The sequence below is a fragment of the Haliaeetus leucocephalus genome, unplaced genomic scaffold, assembly GCF_000737465.1.
Source record: "Haliaeetus leucocephalus isolate CR32 unplaced genomic scaffold, Haliaeetus_leucocephalus-4.0 Scaffold880, whole genome shotgun sequence".
Taxonomy (NCBI): Eukaryota; Metazoa; Chordata; class Aves; order Accipitriformes; family Accipitridae; genus Haliaeetus; species Haliaeetus leucocephalus.
Window position 1 is genome coordinate 4,912,766 of NW_010973316.1, and position 16,319 is coordinate 4,929,084.

At 44.2% G+C, this 16,319-nt stretch overlaps 1 protein-coding gene across 1 annotated transcript in view; it reads right to left on the reverse strand.

The window, feature by feature from the left end:
* Nucleotides 1-1,991: 1,991 nt before the first annotated feature.
* The window catches only part of ABCA12 (ATP-binding cassette, sub-family A (ABC1), member 12), a 53,632-nt gene continuing 39,304 nt past the window's right edge, over nt 1,992-16,319 (reverse strand). Inside the window, exons 32-45 of the mRNA XM_010583259.1 lie at nt 16,069-16,123; nt 15,397-15,574; nt 13,358-13,473; nt 12,570-12,729; nt 10,948-11,216; nt 10,078-10,288; nt 8,331-8,440; nt 7,143-7,287; nt 6,882-7,016; nt 5,411-5,514; nt 5,053-5,145; nt 4,492-4,597; nt 3,625-3,762; nt 1,992-2,111 (exon numbers count right to left, since the gene is read on the reverse strand). Of these exons, the coding sequence (XP_010581561.1) occupies nt 1,992-2,111; nt 3,625-3,762; nt 4,492-4,597; nt 5,053-5,145; nt 5,411-5,514; nt 6,882-7,016; nt 7,143-7,287; nt 8,331-8,440; nt 10,078-10,288; nt 10,948-11,216; nt 12,570-12,729; nt 13,358-13,473; nt 15,397-15,574; nt 16,069-16,123 (1,940 nt within the window). The remainder of the gene's footprint in view (nt 2,112-3,624; nt 3,763-4,491; nt 4,598-5,052; nt 5,146-5,410; nt 5,515-6,881; nt 7,017-7,142; nt 7,288-8,330; nt 8,441-10,077; nt 10,289-10,947; nt 11,217-12,569; nt 12,730-13,357; nt 13,474-15,396; nt 15,575-16,068; nt 16,124-16,319) is intronic.

Here is a 16,319-nt window from a genome sequence, read left to right on the forward strand (position 1 = left end):
GGGAGCAGAAGCCCTCCACCATTAGAGAAAAGCTTAATTTTGTACTGTGATCTGTATAAGATATGCAATGAAAATGAGAAAAAAAGAGCTTTTGCAGAGCTGGAGACATAATAATAGAAGCTACAATGAATGTCTGGGCAGCTTTTTCAGTTACTTATAAACTGCAGGTGTCAAATGCACTCTGGAAAGAAGCTGAATTCCAGTTTTAATTACAGTCAGCAGGTTGAGGCATAATTCAAGGCTTGATAAAACCTTCGATCCGCAACAGAACTCCTGCTATCAGTAAGAAGTTTACACCAAGATCAAGGAGGAAACGTGACCTCCTTGCAGCAGCTAAACTCTGAACTTCAGTATCCCACTGTAAAATCCCAAACACCCTTGATATTTAAAGTACCTAATCCTTGTGTGATTATCTCAGCAAGCCTTAGCATCAAATGGTAACTGAACTAGTAAAACCACTCTGATGGTCAGGGTGAGAAAGATGTGTCATTGCAGCTTTCATCTGAAGTTTCCTTTGGTCAAATCAGCTTCGGGAAAAAAAAAAAAAAAGGGAAAAAAGCCCGTCTGGCTGGAATTGTGCATGTGAACCCAAAACTGAGTACCATACAGGCCTTCCCAGATGTTACAAGGTAAGTACGACCTGGCTTTATTGGCAGTCTCTTTTACCAGCAACAGTAAGTTTATTGAGCTCAAACAGTTTAAGTTCATTATGTGCTTGAATAGCACCACGTACATCAATGACCCAAAACTGAGTCTTTGAGGCCTTATGCTGATACATATAACAAAGAGCAGTATTAAACTATTCTATCTATTAATGATTCTGGGGGAAAAAAGCAGGATGTGCGTGCTGGTGTCCTGAACTCAGCTGCTAGGGGGCTGCTGCTCACAGGTAGGCAGAGGTCTGCTTTAAAGCCAGTGGGCAGAGTCTTTGAAGGAGAAGCTAATTATGCCTCGTTATGTGGGAAAACACAGCTCTAGAGTTACAGGGGCAGCCTCCACTCAGGTGCTGAGGAGGAAGGTCACTGACAAGGAAGCAGAGAGGCAGAGCTGCCCAGGAGAGGGAGGTTTTCTGTGCAAGGGAGATGCTCATTGCTTTTACTCTGCTTGGGGAAACACAATCTGATTAAGTAAACTTCTTCATATCAGCAGATTCAACAACTCTACCTGCCTCGTACCATTCTTCTGCTGTAGTGAAGAAGCCCTGAACACCAGCCAAAAGGAGAAAGGGGCTGGTTGGTGGAATGATCTTCCGTTGGTTACCAAGATCCAGGAACTGCCTGGGACTGGAGGAGTTACACAGAGTTGGAACAAACTACGGGAACAAACCAAAACCATTGGAAGTGCTGACTTTTAAAATAATTCTATTCGTACTGACATAACCCACACATACATATATGCTTTATGTCATTACCAAAGATGTGATGGCCCCCACCAACGGTATATGTGACTCTCAGTATGTAACACCTATGTCCTCACAACACCCCTGTGAGGTAGGGCAAGGCCATGAACCCCATGTCACCAGTGGGGAAGCTGTCAAAACTGAGTGACTTTTTCGTGGTCACTCAGAAAGTCTGTTGCTGACCAAGGAGTGGAGCCTGGGCTTTCAGAGAGGGCAGCCGTGGGGCTGTGTTTTTGTCAAACACCCTGCACTGCTGACAGCTCCTCTGCTCCATCACAGCCATTTCTGCTGTAAGCAAATGGCCACGAGCAACAGGTGATGTCAGCTAAGCCTCACAGGCATTAAAGTGATCATAAAACAAGAACTGGGGAACAGGAAAAAAAAGAACCTGTGGAAAGACCAATCTGATTTGTAACCAAATGCCTACCACGTTCCTTCTAACAAAATAAGTGCATATAAAAAAAAAGTACTTTAAGGAAATGGGACTTTTTATCCCCACCATCCCAGAATCATAGAAAACAGGGCTGGAAGAACCCCGAGGGGCCATCAGGTCTTTTCCTCAGCTTCTATCATCCCCTGTGGTTGGATCCCTTCAATAGATGGAGCTTATGGTGCTATCTTGACTACTTGTGTCAGAGCCGTCCAGTGCCACATCAGGGCCTGCATCCGAGCCATCAGGATCTGCTTGATCTTTAGCAAAGTTGATGAAAACCTAGAAGTTTAAAGGAAAACATTGTGTGACAAGTATGTGACAGCATAAATAATTTACAATCTGAATGAATATAAAAAAGGAATGGCTGTTTATTTGACTGTGAGCCTGGAGAGAGTACTCAGGAATGGATTCATGCTGGATTTGAGAAATGCAAATTGATAGGATGAGGCGTATCGGCTTTAAACTGAAAGAGGGCGGATTTAGATTAGATGTAAGGAAGAAGTTCTTCACTGTGAGGGTGGTGAGGCACTGGAACAGGTTGCCCAGAGAGGCTGTGGATGCCCCATCCCTGGGAGGGTTCAAGGCCAGGTTGGATGGGGCTTTGAGCAACCTCATCTAGTGGAAGGTGTCCCTGCCTGTAGCAGGGGGGTTGGAACTAGATGATCTTTAAGGTCCCTTCCAACCCAAACCATTCTATGATTCCATGAAATGTTGGGCTTCCATGGGCTAACGCAAATAAATGGATGCTCCTGTACCGCTGAATCAACAGCTGGGATGCAAAGCTAGACACTCCTGTACAGAACCTAGTTGTCCTGCAGTTCATGTTTCAAAAGTACTAGTGAGCTAATACCCGTGTGGTGGCTCGTTTTGATCACGGTGTAATACAGCTATATTATTACTTTATAAACCCATCTGTCTATATATAATTGACATCTGTGCATGCACAACTGCACATTATATAGATAGGTATATATAATCACACGTAACAGTCTTCATTTGAACAGTATCTAATGAATACATAAAATATTCTTACTAGAACGCTACCTGCACATTTGCATATACACAAATCCAAGCTGTCCTCCCACGAAACATGACACGGGGCTTCCTGTGGTTTGCCTGCCCGTTTCTCTCACAACCACTGCCCCTTATTAAAACAGTATTGAGGACCTCTCTCTTCCCCCAGATCTCTATTTAACAATTCAGAGGATTACAGAGCTGCAAGTTTTGCTCCTCTCTCTGGGACAGACCTAATATATCAGAAGCTGATGCTCAACAGGATGATTTCTTCTGGATAGTCCTTGCAGCACCCCTTCAGCTGATGTGTTTCCTACAAGATTTTGATGCTGATGGGAATGTTCTTCCAAGGGAAAATGGAAGGAACTTAGCCATGAAGCTAAGTTTGGAGTAATGCTAAATGAACTTACAACCTAAATACAGTACAAGAAAGAGTGAAATCAAGTAAATTTCCAGGACTGGTGGAAAGCCTAGCACTGAACTCAGGGGTGATTCATAATCCTGCCCTTCATCCACACCCACGAGGCTGCTGAAATCAGCAGGGACAGAGGGAAGAACAGATCCTTTATGCTACAGGCAGCTTTCTATGTGCATTCTCCTAGCACCAGCACAGGTATCTGGAGGCAGTAGCACTGATAAAGTATCCCCAGGAGGAATATAGATGGAAATCCCTTTCAAAATGTAGTCTATTGTGTGCAGCAGTCCATTATGTGTAACCATCACTCTGCTCCCTTGTTAACAGTTTTAAATGGATGGCCACACATCTTTAATTCCTTACCTCCTCTAACGTTGTTTGACTCACTGAGAAGTGCCTGATATTGAAGGCTGCTTTGCTGGCTTCCAGGAGATCAAATATATTTGCTACCCCTCCTGCAGAGACTGGAACGTGATACTCCACCATGTTGAAATGCCGATCCTGTGGGAACAGGAACGATGGAGTAAAGTTAAGAGGTTGCTGCCTATGAAGAGCCAACAGGTCTGATGGTTGTCTGGCTCAGAACGAAAGCAAAGAGGAGCTGAATGATGGGAGAGTGAAGGGGCAGAGGGTGTGTTCTCCCCTGCTGGCTCCTAAAGGTGAAGAATATTATTGTCCAGTATTGACCTGTGTTTCCCCATTGAGAGTTTTTTGTGGGTTTTGTGACTGGGAGATGATAACTAAGCCCCAGAGCTGGAGGCTGGAGGGTAGTGGTAGCATTTTCCAGCTCCAAGTCTGCCATTTTGATTAATGCAGAGACTGGGTTATGGACAACGGATGGGATTTGTGACTCAGTTACTCCGGTTTTACAGTTATTCAGTTACTGGAAGCACCCAACCATCTCATTACCCACTGAATATGAAGTGAGTCTCCATGCGGTCCAGACTTCAGTGGGACCATTCCCAGGGGCAGAGGGTCACCTAACAGCTGCCTTATAGGATCACTGCAGCTGTTTGGCTGAAGTTATTTAAGCCACCAGGGAACTTGGGTGCTCCGGTCCTTGGACGATGTTGCTGATAGCACTGACAAGTGTGCGTGTATGAATCCCTTACACTCTGAGAGTACGCATCTATGTGCACAATATGTTACAAGATGTCTATCTTGCAAGATCCTCTTGGTTAATTTGAAGGCATTGAGAGGGCCCTTCCTGAAAGCATTTGTCCTGCTTACCTTCAGGCATGTGTTTGGAAAGTGTGACTTCATGAACTCTGTCAACATCTCAGTGCAAACTGTGTTGCTATTTAAGTGCATCTTCACAGTGAATCCTCTTCCAAACCTAGGGGAAAAAGAAAATCACAATTAACACAGTAGAAAAGAGAAACAGATAAAGAAAATCCTTTGAGAGTGCTGCACAGCCTCTTTGGGGAAATCTAATCCAGGCAGAGTGCAGCCTGAATGGGGTCAGGGTTGTTAACCTGCAGTGAAACTTAATAAGAAGCCGAGCTATTGTGATAACTAATAAAATTGAAGCTCAACCCTAACATGTATTTCACATTTTCAGCAGTGAACAGATTACTTTGGGGAACACATCTCTGGGAAAAAAGGCTGTGAGAGAGTAGAAAGTGCATTAGTTAACAGAGAATTTCAATGCTGTAGTAAGAAACATAAACCAGAAAATGACGTTATTTTGATGCCCTGTTAACACAGGTCTCATCTTCTGAGCCCTCAAAGCTGTAGGTTACTAACTCCATATGCCGTTCAGTAAAAGTGAAATAGGTACATTTTACTGACCTGCTCTTGATATGCTGCAGAGAGCCAATGCACTGAAAACTCCCATTCACCATAATAGCCAGCCTGGTACAGAGGGCTTCACATTCTTCCATGCTGAAAAACCAACCAAGAAACTCTAATAAGTAAGTCATTCAGAAGGTATAAAAAAAATAGTTATTTTAGTAATCTGAGAGCATTATTGATCTTCCCTAAAGTGTTGTGACTCTGTGGGCACCCACACTCAGCCACAACAAACTCCCGAACCTGTCATAGTTCAGTGCCCTGAAATTCTGCAAGGACCAACAGGGAGCGTGAAGGACAGGCCTCTCCATACCTCCTGCAGATCCTGACACTGGAGGCAGAGCCAAACCAGCCCTACCTGTGGGATGTGAGTATCACCGAGCATTTGTTCTGCACTTCCTCACTGATGATTTTCCAAAGGTGGCGTTTAGCATTTGGATCCATTCCAGAGCTTGGTTCATCCTATTGGGAAAAACAGGACTGAATGTAAATTTGCACTCAAAATCTCATCTTCCTAAAACTTGTGCTCTTTTTAGGTTCATCATTAGTGTTATGTTTCTTACCAAGGACCCACAGGAGAGCCTACACTGGTGCAGATCCAGGAGAAGGTTTATCTTCAACTGCATTATGGATTTGACTGAGACATCCTACGCTCCCTTCAAGCAGAAGCAAGTCAGCTTGACCAAGACCTCCATCCTTGCTGCCCTTTGGAGCTGCACAGCTCCCTGATGACTGGTGAGAACTCTCAACCTCTGTTGGACTCTAGAGGAACTGACTGGCTGTGATAGCACCACCCAAGATCAACCCTACTGTGCATTTTATACCATGGCATTTTAAATATCCATAAACACCACAGGCATAATCTCAGACAAGAAGCTATCAACTGGCACTTGGTTCCCACATCACCTGTGTTTCGCCTCCTTCTCATATGCTGAAGAAGCAAGTGTTGCATTTCTCCATTTAGAAAGAAAGCCAGAGATGAAAGATGGTATACTATCTCCTGTCTTATGCATTGCTGATAAAATTGTTAGCCAATTTCTGATTGACAAATTGTTATTGTTGAGGACAATGCAGAAATAAAACAGCTTGGGTTCAGGCAGCAGTCTGTACAGAGGAAATTTCCCCACCTTCTATTTGTATTGAGATTTTTTATCTCACAAAAGCAGCTAGAGCACTGGTATATGTGATCAGAAGTAAAGGCAGCAGTGCTGGGCTCGATACAAGTTGGGGCAAGGGAGATTTATGTCCACTAGGTATCAAATTTAATATTGGGAAACCTGCTCACAGAGCACTGCACACATTCAAAACACAGCAAGTGGAAAAACTGCACAAAAAGGTATATTTTAGCAATGGCATATCTCATGGAAGAACTGGAAATTTCAAAGTGAAAGACAAAAGGGGAAGCCAAACCTAGAAAAATAGTTTTATGTTCTAATCCTGAGGGAAGTTGCTCCTTTGCTCTCCTATAGATTTGGAGCCTTGGATGCTGCTTTTCTTGCAAGACTCTGCAGATTAGTCGATACAAAAAAAACCAAGAGCGAGCTGGGAACAAGGAGAGTTTAATTGGCAAATACAGGATCTATTTTAGACCTCTGAAAGATGCTAACAGAGAAACTGGCAGACTCACCACTCTCTTATGCCCTCAGAGAAAATTTGGGTGCTTGCTGGAATCTAAACTTTCCTCTGATTCATATGTTGTCAGGCTAAGTGTGGGCATTTGGGGCGTGTCCTGTAAGCTGTGCCTGAGGAGGCTTTGCTAGACTGTCAAAGTACCCCTGCCAGCCCAAAGATCTGCCCATCTTTCCCCCAACAAGGCCCCCATTTCTCACCAGCAGCAGAATTGATGGATTCCCAATGAGAGCCAGAGCAGTTGACAATTTTCTGTTGGTGCCATAACTGCACATAGAGGTGACTCTGTCTTTGTAGGCCATCATATTCAGCCGGTGGAGAAGCTGGAGTACAACCTATGGGAGCAAGAGTCCAGGCATAAATTACCCCACACATATCTATTTATTGAAAGACTAATTATATCAATGTAAAGGCTCTCAGTAACAGGAAAATGCTTTAAGTCAAGCCCCAGTGTTACTCACTCCTTTGATCTCTCTCTCTGGGATGCCGTGGAGCCTAGCATAGTAATACATGTGCTCTTCCACTGTCAGCAAGTCATCCAAGGCATCTTCTTGAGGACAGTAGCCAAAGAGTGACCAGTGTGCCTCACTAATGTCATTCAAGGACCTGTGTAAAGAAGTTGACAAGTCATTTTAAACACACTGAATTGCCAACACACTCTGGAATCAGACAGGAGAGAGAGAAACCCTTCCTCCTGCTTCCTACTCCCTTCCCTAACCCTTGAAGGAAAATGCTATGAATTTGCAGACCTTCAGCTTTTAGGCCCTCAGTTCTGCAAAGGAAGAATTGTATTTTCAATGTTTGTTAGCCACGATGTCTAGTACATCGCTTTCCAATTACTGCCAGCACTTCAGATGGCACAGCTGCCACCAAGCCAACTGCAGTTAAAGAGCGCTTTGAGATGAGTCCTACTGGTCTCCAGATACTAGCTCAGAAATGGGATCACACTCAGCTGAGGATCTGAGTCTGATCCCATCTGCAATGGAATGAAGTGGAAGAAACACCACTGAGAACAGCAAAAGTACGACAGTGTCCTGGGTTCAGCTGGGATAGAGTTAATTTTCACAAGAAGCTGTGAGGGGGCACACCCAGGACAGCTGACCCCAACTAGCCAAGGGGATATTCCATACCATATGACGTCATGCTCAGTATATAACTGGGGAAGCTGGCCGGGTGGAAGAGGTATCATGGCTCAGGAATGGGCTGAGCATCAGGTTCCGGGTGGTGAGCAATTGCATTGTGCATCACTCGCTTTATATATTCTTTTATTAGTATTATTGTTATTATTACTTCTTCCCTTCTTATGTTGTCCTGTTAAACTGTATTTATCTCAATGCATGAGGTTTTACCTTTTTCTTCCAATTCTACTTCCCATCCCACCAGAGGGGGAGGAGTGAGCCAGCAGCTGGTTGGTGCTTAGTTGCTCACTGGGCCTAAACCACAACAGACAGCAAAATGCAGACCCCCTAGGGAAGCAACCATACCATCTCCAAGGGATGAAATTCCCTGCCTTATTTATCTTTGCACTGTTTTGAATGTTTTGTTTTGTTTCAGACTTTTACATTTCTTTTCCTTTGCCATCCAGCCTTGAAAACTGTTCTCAGGCTGATTTGTTCACAGGCCTTCCCCAGAAATCACATCCTCCATACCCAGAATGATCCTGAACCCGCAACATTCCACTGGATGCTCCAATATCACCCGTCAACATCTTAAAGATGGTCGTCTTTCCAGCTCCGTTCACACCAAGCAAGCCAAAGCACTGGGTTGTGGGAAAGAAAAGGAGAAATGTAACCATGCTGTATTTATACTGCAGAAATATTGCTCCAAGATGAGTGCTCAGTGCATCTTGTCTCTTCTTTTCTCTGGACCCTTGAGCAAGATGAATTGCAAGAGAGGCAGAGGTACTCAGAGCATAGGAACGTTATAATGGAGGTTGTTTATGGTGCAATATACCGCAGCTTATATTAGGACCGTTTGTTTAATATGGTGAAGAATCAAGGATGTGTCTCTAATAGAGTCATTCCTTTTACTGCACGGTGCATTTCTGCAGCGAGCTCATCTGACAGGCCAAATCCTGATTATCTAATTTGTGCAAAACCTCCCATTGACAGGAACAGAGCTATTCATAGGAATGAGGTGAGTGAGGTTTGTGCTGTCATTGGTAAAACCTTAATGCGACACCAGATTTTTGTCAAATAATCTCACTAATGCACTACATTAATAAGATTAAGAACTGGCTCCCTGTAGTGCAGTTCAGTATCTCATGCTACAATCTATGTTTTATTGCTAAGGTTGGAGATATGCAGTTGTGTGTTGCATAAGCAATCGCCATTGTGCTGATAATTACTATTATTTTGATATTGTTAGTACAGATGAGCTGATCTGAAAATCCTCATGTGCTGGGCCCACTGCAGATGCACAGCATCGATCTGAGGCTCTTTCCCACCTTGAGGTCCATGCAGGGACAGTATCTGTGCACAGTCTGCGGTGCAGGGCCACGGCCTCCGCTGACGGATGGGGAATGGCATCCTAAACCCCACCAGCATCAGGGTGACTTTTGCCAGAAGTTAGAAACCTCAATGCCAGCTGTGGCTTTGAAAAAATCCTCTGCCAGAAAGATCAGCACCAAAGTCTCCACATTCCTCCTGCCCAGCACCCTACGTCCTTCCACCTCAGTGGGATCCAGGCGATTAAAAAAAATGAGGTACCAAGGATTAATTCCAAGCTTCCCCTGTGCACAGGTGCACGGCCTGAGGTAGAATCTGGTCTCCACTTTCCTCTGGATCTCAGAGGTGCTCTGTGTGCTCCTGTCTTTTCTCTTCTCATGAGTCAGTGTTATTGCAGGTAACTCCACTGACATGACCAAAGAACGTTTTTTTCTTTAGAGTTAGTTTTAAGTCCTGATTCATGAAAATGTGTCTTCAGCTGAAGTGATTTGTCTTTCCCTTATGGGAAAATACAAGCAGATAAGCCTGACTCACTGTCTCCCATGCAGTTTAGGTGAATAATTGCAGCTGGACAAATTGTGCTGTCTTCATTTACCATATGGTAATCCACAGTGACCCCCCAAGACTGCGCTGTCCTAGGTGCTGTACAAACACAGCATGCAGACATTTTGCTCTAAATACAGCTCCATCACTGTCCCATCCACCTTTCCTCTTTCTAGGGCATTCAAACTGTCACTTGGTGTCCCAAATCCACCAGGAGCCTTTCATCACTACCGTAACCCCAACAATCAACAAATAAGGCAAACGAAGGGGTCAGAGCAGAACAAACCATCACAGTTGTGCTGGGACAGTGGCAAGGACTGGGAGAGAAGATGACAGTGGGACTGTGGATCTGTTCCAGTTTCCCTGCCCAGGGTAGAAGGTGCCTGCAGCCTTTTCCCTCACTTACCTCTCCAGCAGGAATCCCGAGGCTGATGTTTTTCACAGCCACAATGCGTTTGTGAGGAAGGTGGTAGACCTTTGTGAGATTCTGGAGCTGCACCACGTCAAAGTCAGCTTTGCCAGACTCCACCCGGTTCCTCTCTGCCTGGACGTCCCCATCCTCTTCAGCTGCGGGTGGCAGAAGTGATGCTTTCCCATGTACTTTGTCAAACAGGAACCTACAGGGAGGGCAGAGAATGAACCTTACCCTCTGGCAAGCAGACAGCAGTGGGCCTGTGTGTTTGGGATAGATACTAAGAAGCCTTCCTATGAGATCCCAGGGCATACAAAAAATACTCAGAAATACAGACAGTTTCTATTCTCTCCTGATATTTGCTCCATTTTGGGAATTTAAAACTCCAGTATTCTCTTTCTGCCTAAATTTTTTTCTCTTTTTCAGCAAATATTCTGAGCTGGAGCACGTCCTGCCTTGTGGACACACTCATAATGCAGGTGACAAGACTGTTCTCACTCCTCCCTGTGTGCACCCAAGCCAGAGGAGATGGGGAGATTCAAACAGAGGAGATTGTCAGTGGACTGACTGTTCTTACCAACCAGCTGAACATCAGCCCACCAAACCCAGAGCCCTGAAACAAGGGCCACAGTCTCAGCCAGCAAGGACTACCAAGGGACTCCAGTAACCTATGCTTCTATTATTTAATACTCTAATTACTGGTAGGTACCAGGACTGCTACCAGAGAAAACTTACTCCACGTTTGCAAAGTATCTTGGAAATTTATTGGCTTCATAATTGACAATGATGGTGCAAGAGCACAGAATTAAGCCACTGAACACTGGCCTGGTCTGTTTTCATTGCGAGACTCCAGATATTACTTACTGTAGTATGTTGTTCCAGACTCTCTGAATTAGCCTGTCGTGAACCATAAGACGAATGGCAAAAAACACGGTGCCCTGGATAAACATCGCAAACAGCTTGGATGTGGTCTTGTCCAGCTCAAAGGTTTTGTTAGGGTAGTCTACTCCATAGGCTTTTAAGAAGCCCAGCAGCGCCTGATCCTGCGACAGTTCAATCAAGCCATAGCCAAAGCAAAATTGTGGGAACAGAAGGAACACATGCCTTAAGTTTTCAGCGAGATCACGCAAGCCCTGAAAAGACACCAAAAAGTTAGGTTTCACACAGTCAGTCACTGTTTTTATTCATGGAATAAATTCATAGGTTTTACTGTGGGACTGAAGTGTAACAATTACATTGGGATTTACTTGTGTCTCAGAGCAGAGATAAATTGAGAGCAAAGAGCTCTGGAGACAGCTCGTTTCACAGGCACAAGGTCAGAGAAGTCAACAGGTAGCTCTGAGGTTGTGATCACCCATAGTAAACAGCAGTCAGCTCCCAGTGCAGTCCCTCACTGCTGCTCCAGCCACCTCACCCTGGGCATGCAGCGGCCTGAAACCCACCTGTAAGCCAGAGCTGAATCCTGCCACTGAGCTGCACTGTGCCTCCCAAAACTACACAGCTGCCGTACCAGCCCACTGTGGAGCACAGCCCACTCCCCTGGAGCACTGTCCTGTTTTCCTTGGACAAATGTCTCCACAAAGCACAAGATTTGGCTTGAACGGACTTAGAAGGCCTTTTCCAGTTAATTCATAGCAAAACAGCCCAGTGCGCAGTCTCATGCTTATGAACTCTCGTACAGAGAAATTTGGCATGTTTCTGGCAGAAGAAAGGATTAGAGCACACAGAAAAGTGGAGAGGCAGGAAAGAAACTGACTCCCTGCCACTGGGGCACAGAGGGATAAAGATGATCATAATTGCACATCCCTAAAATCCAGGGCATTGCTAAACAAGCACTGTCCAGCTAAAGAGAAAAATCCAACCCAGCTATTGTTTTACAATGTAATTGCCCTTTATAAAAAAAAAAAAGAAAACTAATCGTAAGGTGTACATTTTATCCCAGGGATATCTCAGTTTAAGAGAAGGCTTTAGTTTAGGGAATCATCACTCCCTGTGAGTCACTTTTCATCCTTGCAGGGAGAAGATGATTGCATTACAGATCTAGATAACACACAGACGGTGCTGGGCTTAATGCAGCACGTCAGACTCGGCAATGACATCGAGTTGTCACTCTCCACTCTTGCAGTTTGTGCTGCAAGAACTTAGCAATGGTTCGAAGCCCCTATCAACTGTTTATCAAACATCTACAACCACCTCCTGCCCTTCTTTGCACGGGCAGTTTTCTGCCTCTCTTTTTGTATTCTCCCCTCTGTCACCACAATTTCCTTCTTTGCTGGGGGTGCAGATTTACAGACAAGCAAGATTCATATTTGACTCATGTCCTGTCTATAGGGAACCCCATTAAGTCCTGCAACTAGTGTCCTCTGCTTGGTCTACCTCAAATATCTTGAAACCAGCCAGCTGCTAAGGACCTGATCAAAGCCACCAAACTCAACAAGAAGCCTCCTGCTGTTTCACCAAGGGGTTAGTATTAGTAGGATTCCTACCTGGTCCGTGGCCTTTTCCTGGGAGAGCAGAAATACAACTGAGTGAGTAATAATGGTATTGATGCCAAAGAACAAGTTGACACAGACATAAACAATAAAGGCCATTCCTGTTTCTTTGAAAAACCCAGCCAGCAGGTACATCCATGAAAATGTTGCAAACCTATAAATTGCCAACAGTGCAGAGAATACTATGGTAACTGAAAGAGCAATTGAAAAGAAACAACTAAAGACCTCAGACAACACAACAGTTCTGTTTTGGCATGTGACTAGATTTCCATATTACAGGAGCTTAAAGAAGGAAAAATGGCTTTGTATCTGTTACAGTTTGGACAAAAAGTTTATAATACACACTTCGAACATGGAGCCCCGAATGAAGGCAGACAGACTGGGCCTGGAGGATTCAAAGCCAGGGAGACAGTTTTGCTAAGTTTTCCTGAATTGTGCTGCTGTTTGGTTTTGGGTTTTTTTTTCCCTCTCTGATTTCGAAATGCTTCTGTATCTTGAACTTTGCAATAGTTCAGTAAGCATCTGCTTCCAGCTTGGGCTGTCAGTGTGACCTTGAATATTTCATACCCTCACATAGAGTTTACTTTGAATAAAGCAGGCATGACAACAGTAGTTTAGCTCACTGCTCCTGGAAGGAGCAACTAGTCACCATTCGTAAAGTGCACATTGAAGAAAAAAGCCCACGTACTCTTCCCTTGGATCTCAAATTGCAGCAGCCTGCAATATCCAGTTCCTCACTCCGTGCAATGATATTTAAATAACAAAGCTCCACACTTACTTACCCAAACAGTAACAGCAGAAGAAATACTGCCAGTAAGTTATTATTGTTGCAGAAAGCTGGTATCTGGAAGGATGAAATAACTCCTATTGAGAGTCCAATAGGGACCATAAAAAGTACCTGCAAAATGATATTAAAAAGATGTTATAAGGAAGATAATTCTTAAACATTTTTCTAGAACTATGCAGAAGCAACAACGCCAGGTCTGAATCTGGTCCCACAAGTGCAACTCGGGTTTTCTAAGGGAAACCAAATATAGGAGGGGTCTTAGTCCTCCTGACACTTTTGGGAGTCTTGCAAATGAATTCCCACAAAGCCACTTTGAATAGGCTAAGCCTCAACATTAAGGACTGTGGGCAGAAAGTGCCTTAAAAAAAGGCTGTGAATGAAAAATACCCCTTTGGGTTTTCTGTTAGCCTTGCAGTCAGACCACTTCATTGTGCCCTGTAAATCTAGTCTTTATAACATTAAGTCAAGCCAGGGACCTACCAAACGTCTGCCTTGAAAGGTTCCTCTCTTCCCCAGCTTTGGGATTTAACAGAATTTACTGGCAGGGATTCACTGAGAAATATCAAGTTGCCGAGAGCGCTGGATTAGTTTCAGCCCGCTGAATACTGATTGTGGCAAGGACTCTGGGGATTTTTCCACAGGCTGATTTACAAATATGCAGTGCTGGAGCAAGCGCCTGGATCAGGGAAGCAGGCGCAGGCCTACCCCATCCTTACCCCTGTGCTATGACTTGGGGCTGCTCTGCCAGGCCAGACTGCAGCCACACTGCCTTCAGACCCCTTTCAAGCCCCTCCTGCAAGGCAGGAGATACTTGTGCTGTTGCCTAATCACACCAGCCCCTATAAGCAGGCAGTTTAGACTACTTAGTGGTGAGAACTGTATTGTTGGGACTGCTTTGTTAGCGTGCAGCAGTGTCACCAAAACACCTAGAAGCTTAGGCTGTGCTCTGCAGAGAGTCGAGGTTCACACTCCCCAAGGGATTTCAGCCCCTAGCCCTCACTGCATCAAAGGGGGCTGGCTACCCAAATGCCCTCGAAGATTTCATATTTTCAGGAACTGATGATATCACTGGGATTTTAGGCACTAGCAAAACTGCATCAATAGAAATTTGTCAGATACGTAGAGCTGATTACCATGACAGCATAGCTGGCAATGCCAAAGCTCACAAGCAGAGATAGTCTGCACTTGCAGATCTCTAACTATGTGGATGGTTTGACATTGTGCACTGAAGGTAATTCATAAGACACAAAGCACTTTAGTCTACAGACACTGTGCATATTTATCCTCTTAGCCCAGCGATGCTTTCCAGCAGTGCTATTAACTCTCTTTCTTTACCATGAGGAAACTTAAATTCAGGGAGAACAAGGGCATGCCTATGCCACATAATGCAGCACAGTGCTGGGGAGCTCAACTGTCTATAGGAACAAGATGGTAAATCTATACAGCGCAGTGCAGCACTGTATAAAGGAACTTGCTTGGATCCTGGAAGGCATATAGCTGCATTAGTAGCTTTCCTTGGCTTAAAAACCTCTATAATATGTAATCTTAAAGACAGCATTCAACCCAGCAATGGATTTTTGTCCAAAAGGGGAGTGTCAGCTGTGAGATGTCTGCTAATGTCACACCCTGTGCTCTCAGGGTTTCCAAAATGGCTGCAGCCTCAAGCTCCAAAGCCTTACCCCAGATACGTAAAGCCTGCATGACAACTAATCTAGCCCTGCAAGCTAACAGAAAAGCAGCTTGCTGCTTGCATGTTAAAATTGAAATCAAGCTCTGGCCTGTTGTGTGTTGCGCTCATATAAATGTGCTGAGTATTTTGCATACACATGAGAGAGAAGGAATGCCTTCGCTTAGCAAAATCCGGTGTTGCAGTTCACATTTAATACTCTTCAATGCCTTGGAGAACAATTAGTACATAACACTCTTGGTAATAATACTATTAAGAAGTCTAGGCAACCAACTTTAAATAAAGAACTTTTTTTCCCCTGCTGTGTAATGCTACTCTTGGTGCATTTAGGAATGTGAATTATTTACCAGATCATAAACGAAGTTAGTCACCCAATAGCTTGTCATCCCAATGCCTGAAATATGCTGCAGTTGTTTGGCTTTCGTTTGATGTTCTTTTACCACGTAGAGCACAAAGCTTGCCGTTGTGATAGAGTAGCCAACCAAAACAGACATTGAAACTATGATGTCGAGTAAGCTATTGAGCCTGGGGAGAAAGTGGAGAAAGATGTATATGGTGAATCAAAGTGGCAGATATCCCTCATTGTAGAGGCAATATTCAGAGCTCAGAAGCAAAGAGGTCCCAATTCTGTGCCACCATCTTTTGCTGATGGTAATTACACCTAGCAAAAAGGACTCACAGCACTGAGTCGTAACACTGTACCATAGCATTGATTGGAAAGGCCGAAGGGAAAATCATGTAATTATTATTAATTGTGCCAAAGGACAAAAGTGTGTGATGCTGTAACTGTGACCTCCAGATCTATATGGGATCCTGCAAAGAAACCCTAACAGGAATCTGCAGCTCTGTGGCATGCAGGGTGCTATTCATGCATAGAGGGAATGAAGACAAGGAAGAAAGCAGTTTCATCATTTAGAGAAAGATATTCAGTAATTTAGGCTGGTTTATGGTTTCCAAGAAGCTGGTTTGCTCCTTTTGAAGTTAAACAATTCAGGCATCAGCCAAATGAATCTTCTTACATTACTTGTTCCTGACTCTGTCCTCCAGGATATGGATGAGCTGATAAGACAATACCTACAAAAACAACAAAAAAAAGAAATTTAAAATGTGGCTAACTTAAAGCTTCCTTCACCAGTTCCTGATATTGACAGTAATACAGAAAACTGTGAGTAGAGAAGAAAAGCAGATCAAAAGCTGGTTTTTGCTCTGTCGTCTTGGTGTGATCTTGGGCAGAATTTCGAGCATCCTCATTTTTCCTATGACTTCACTT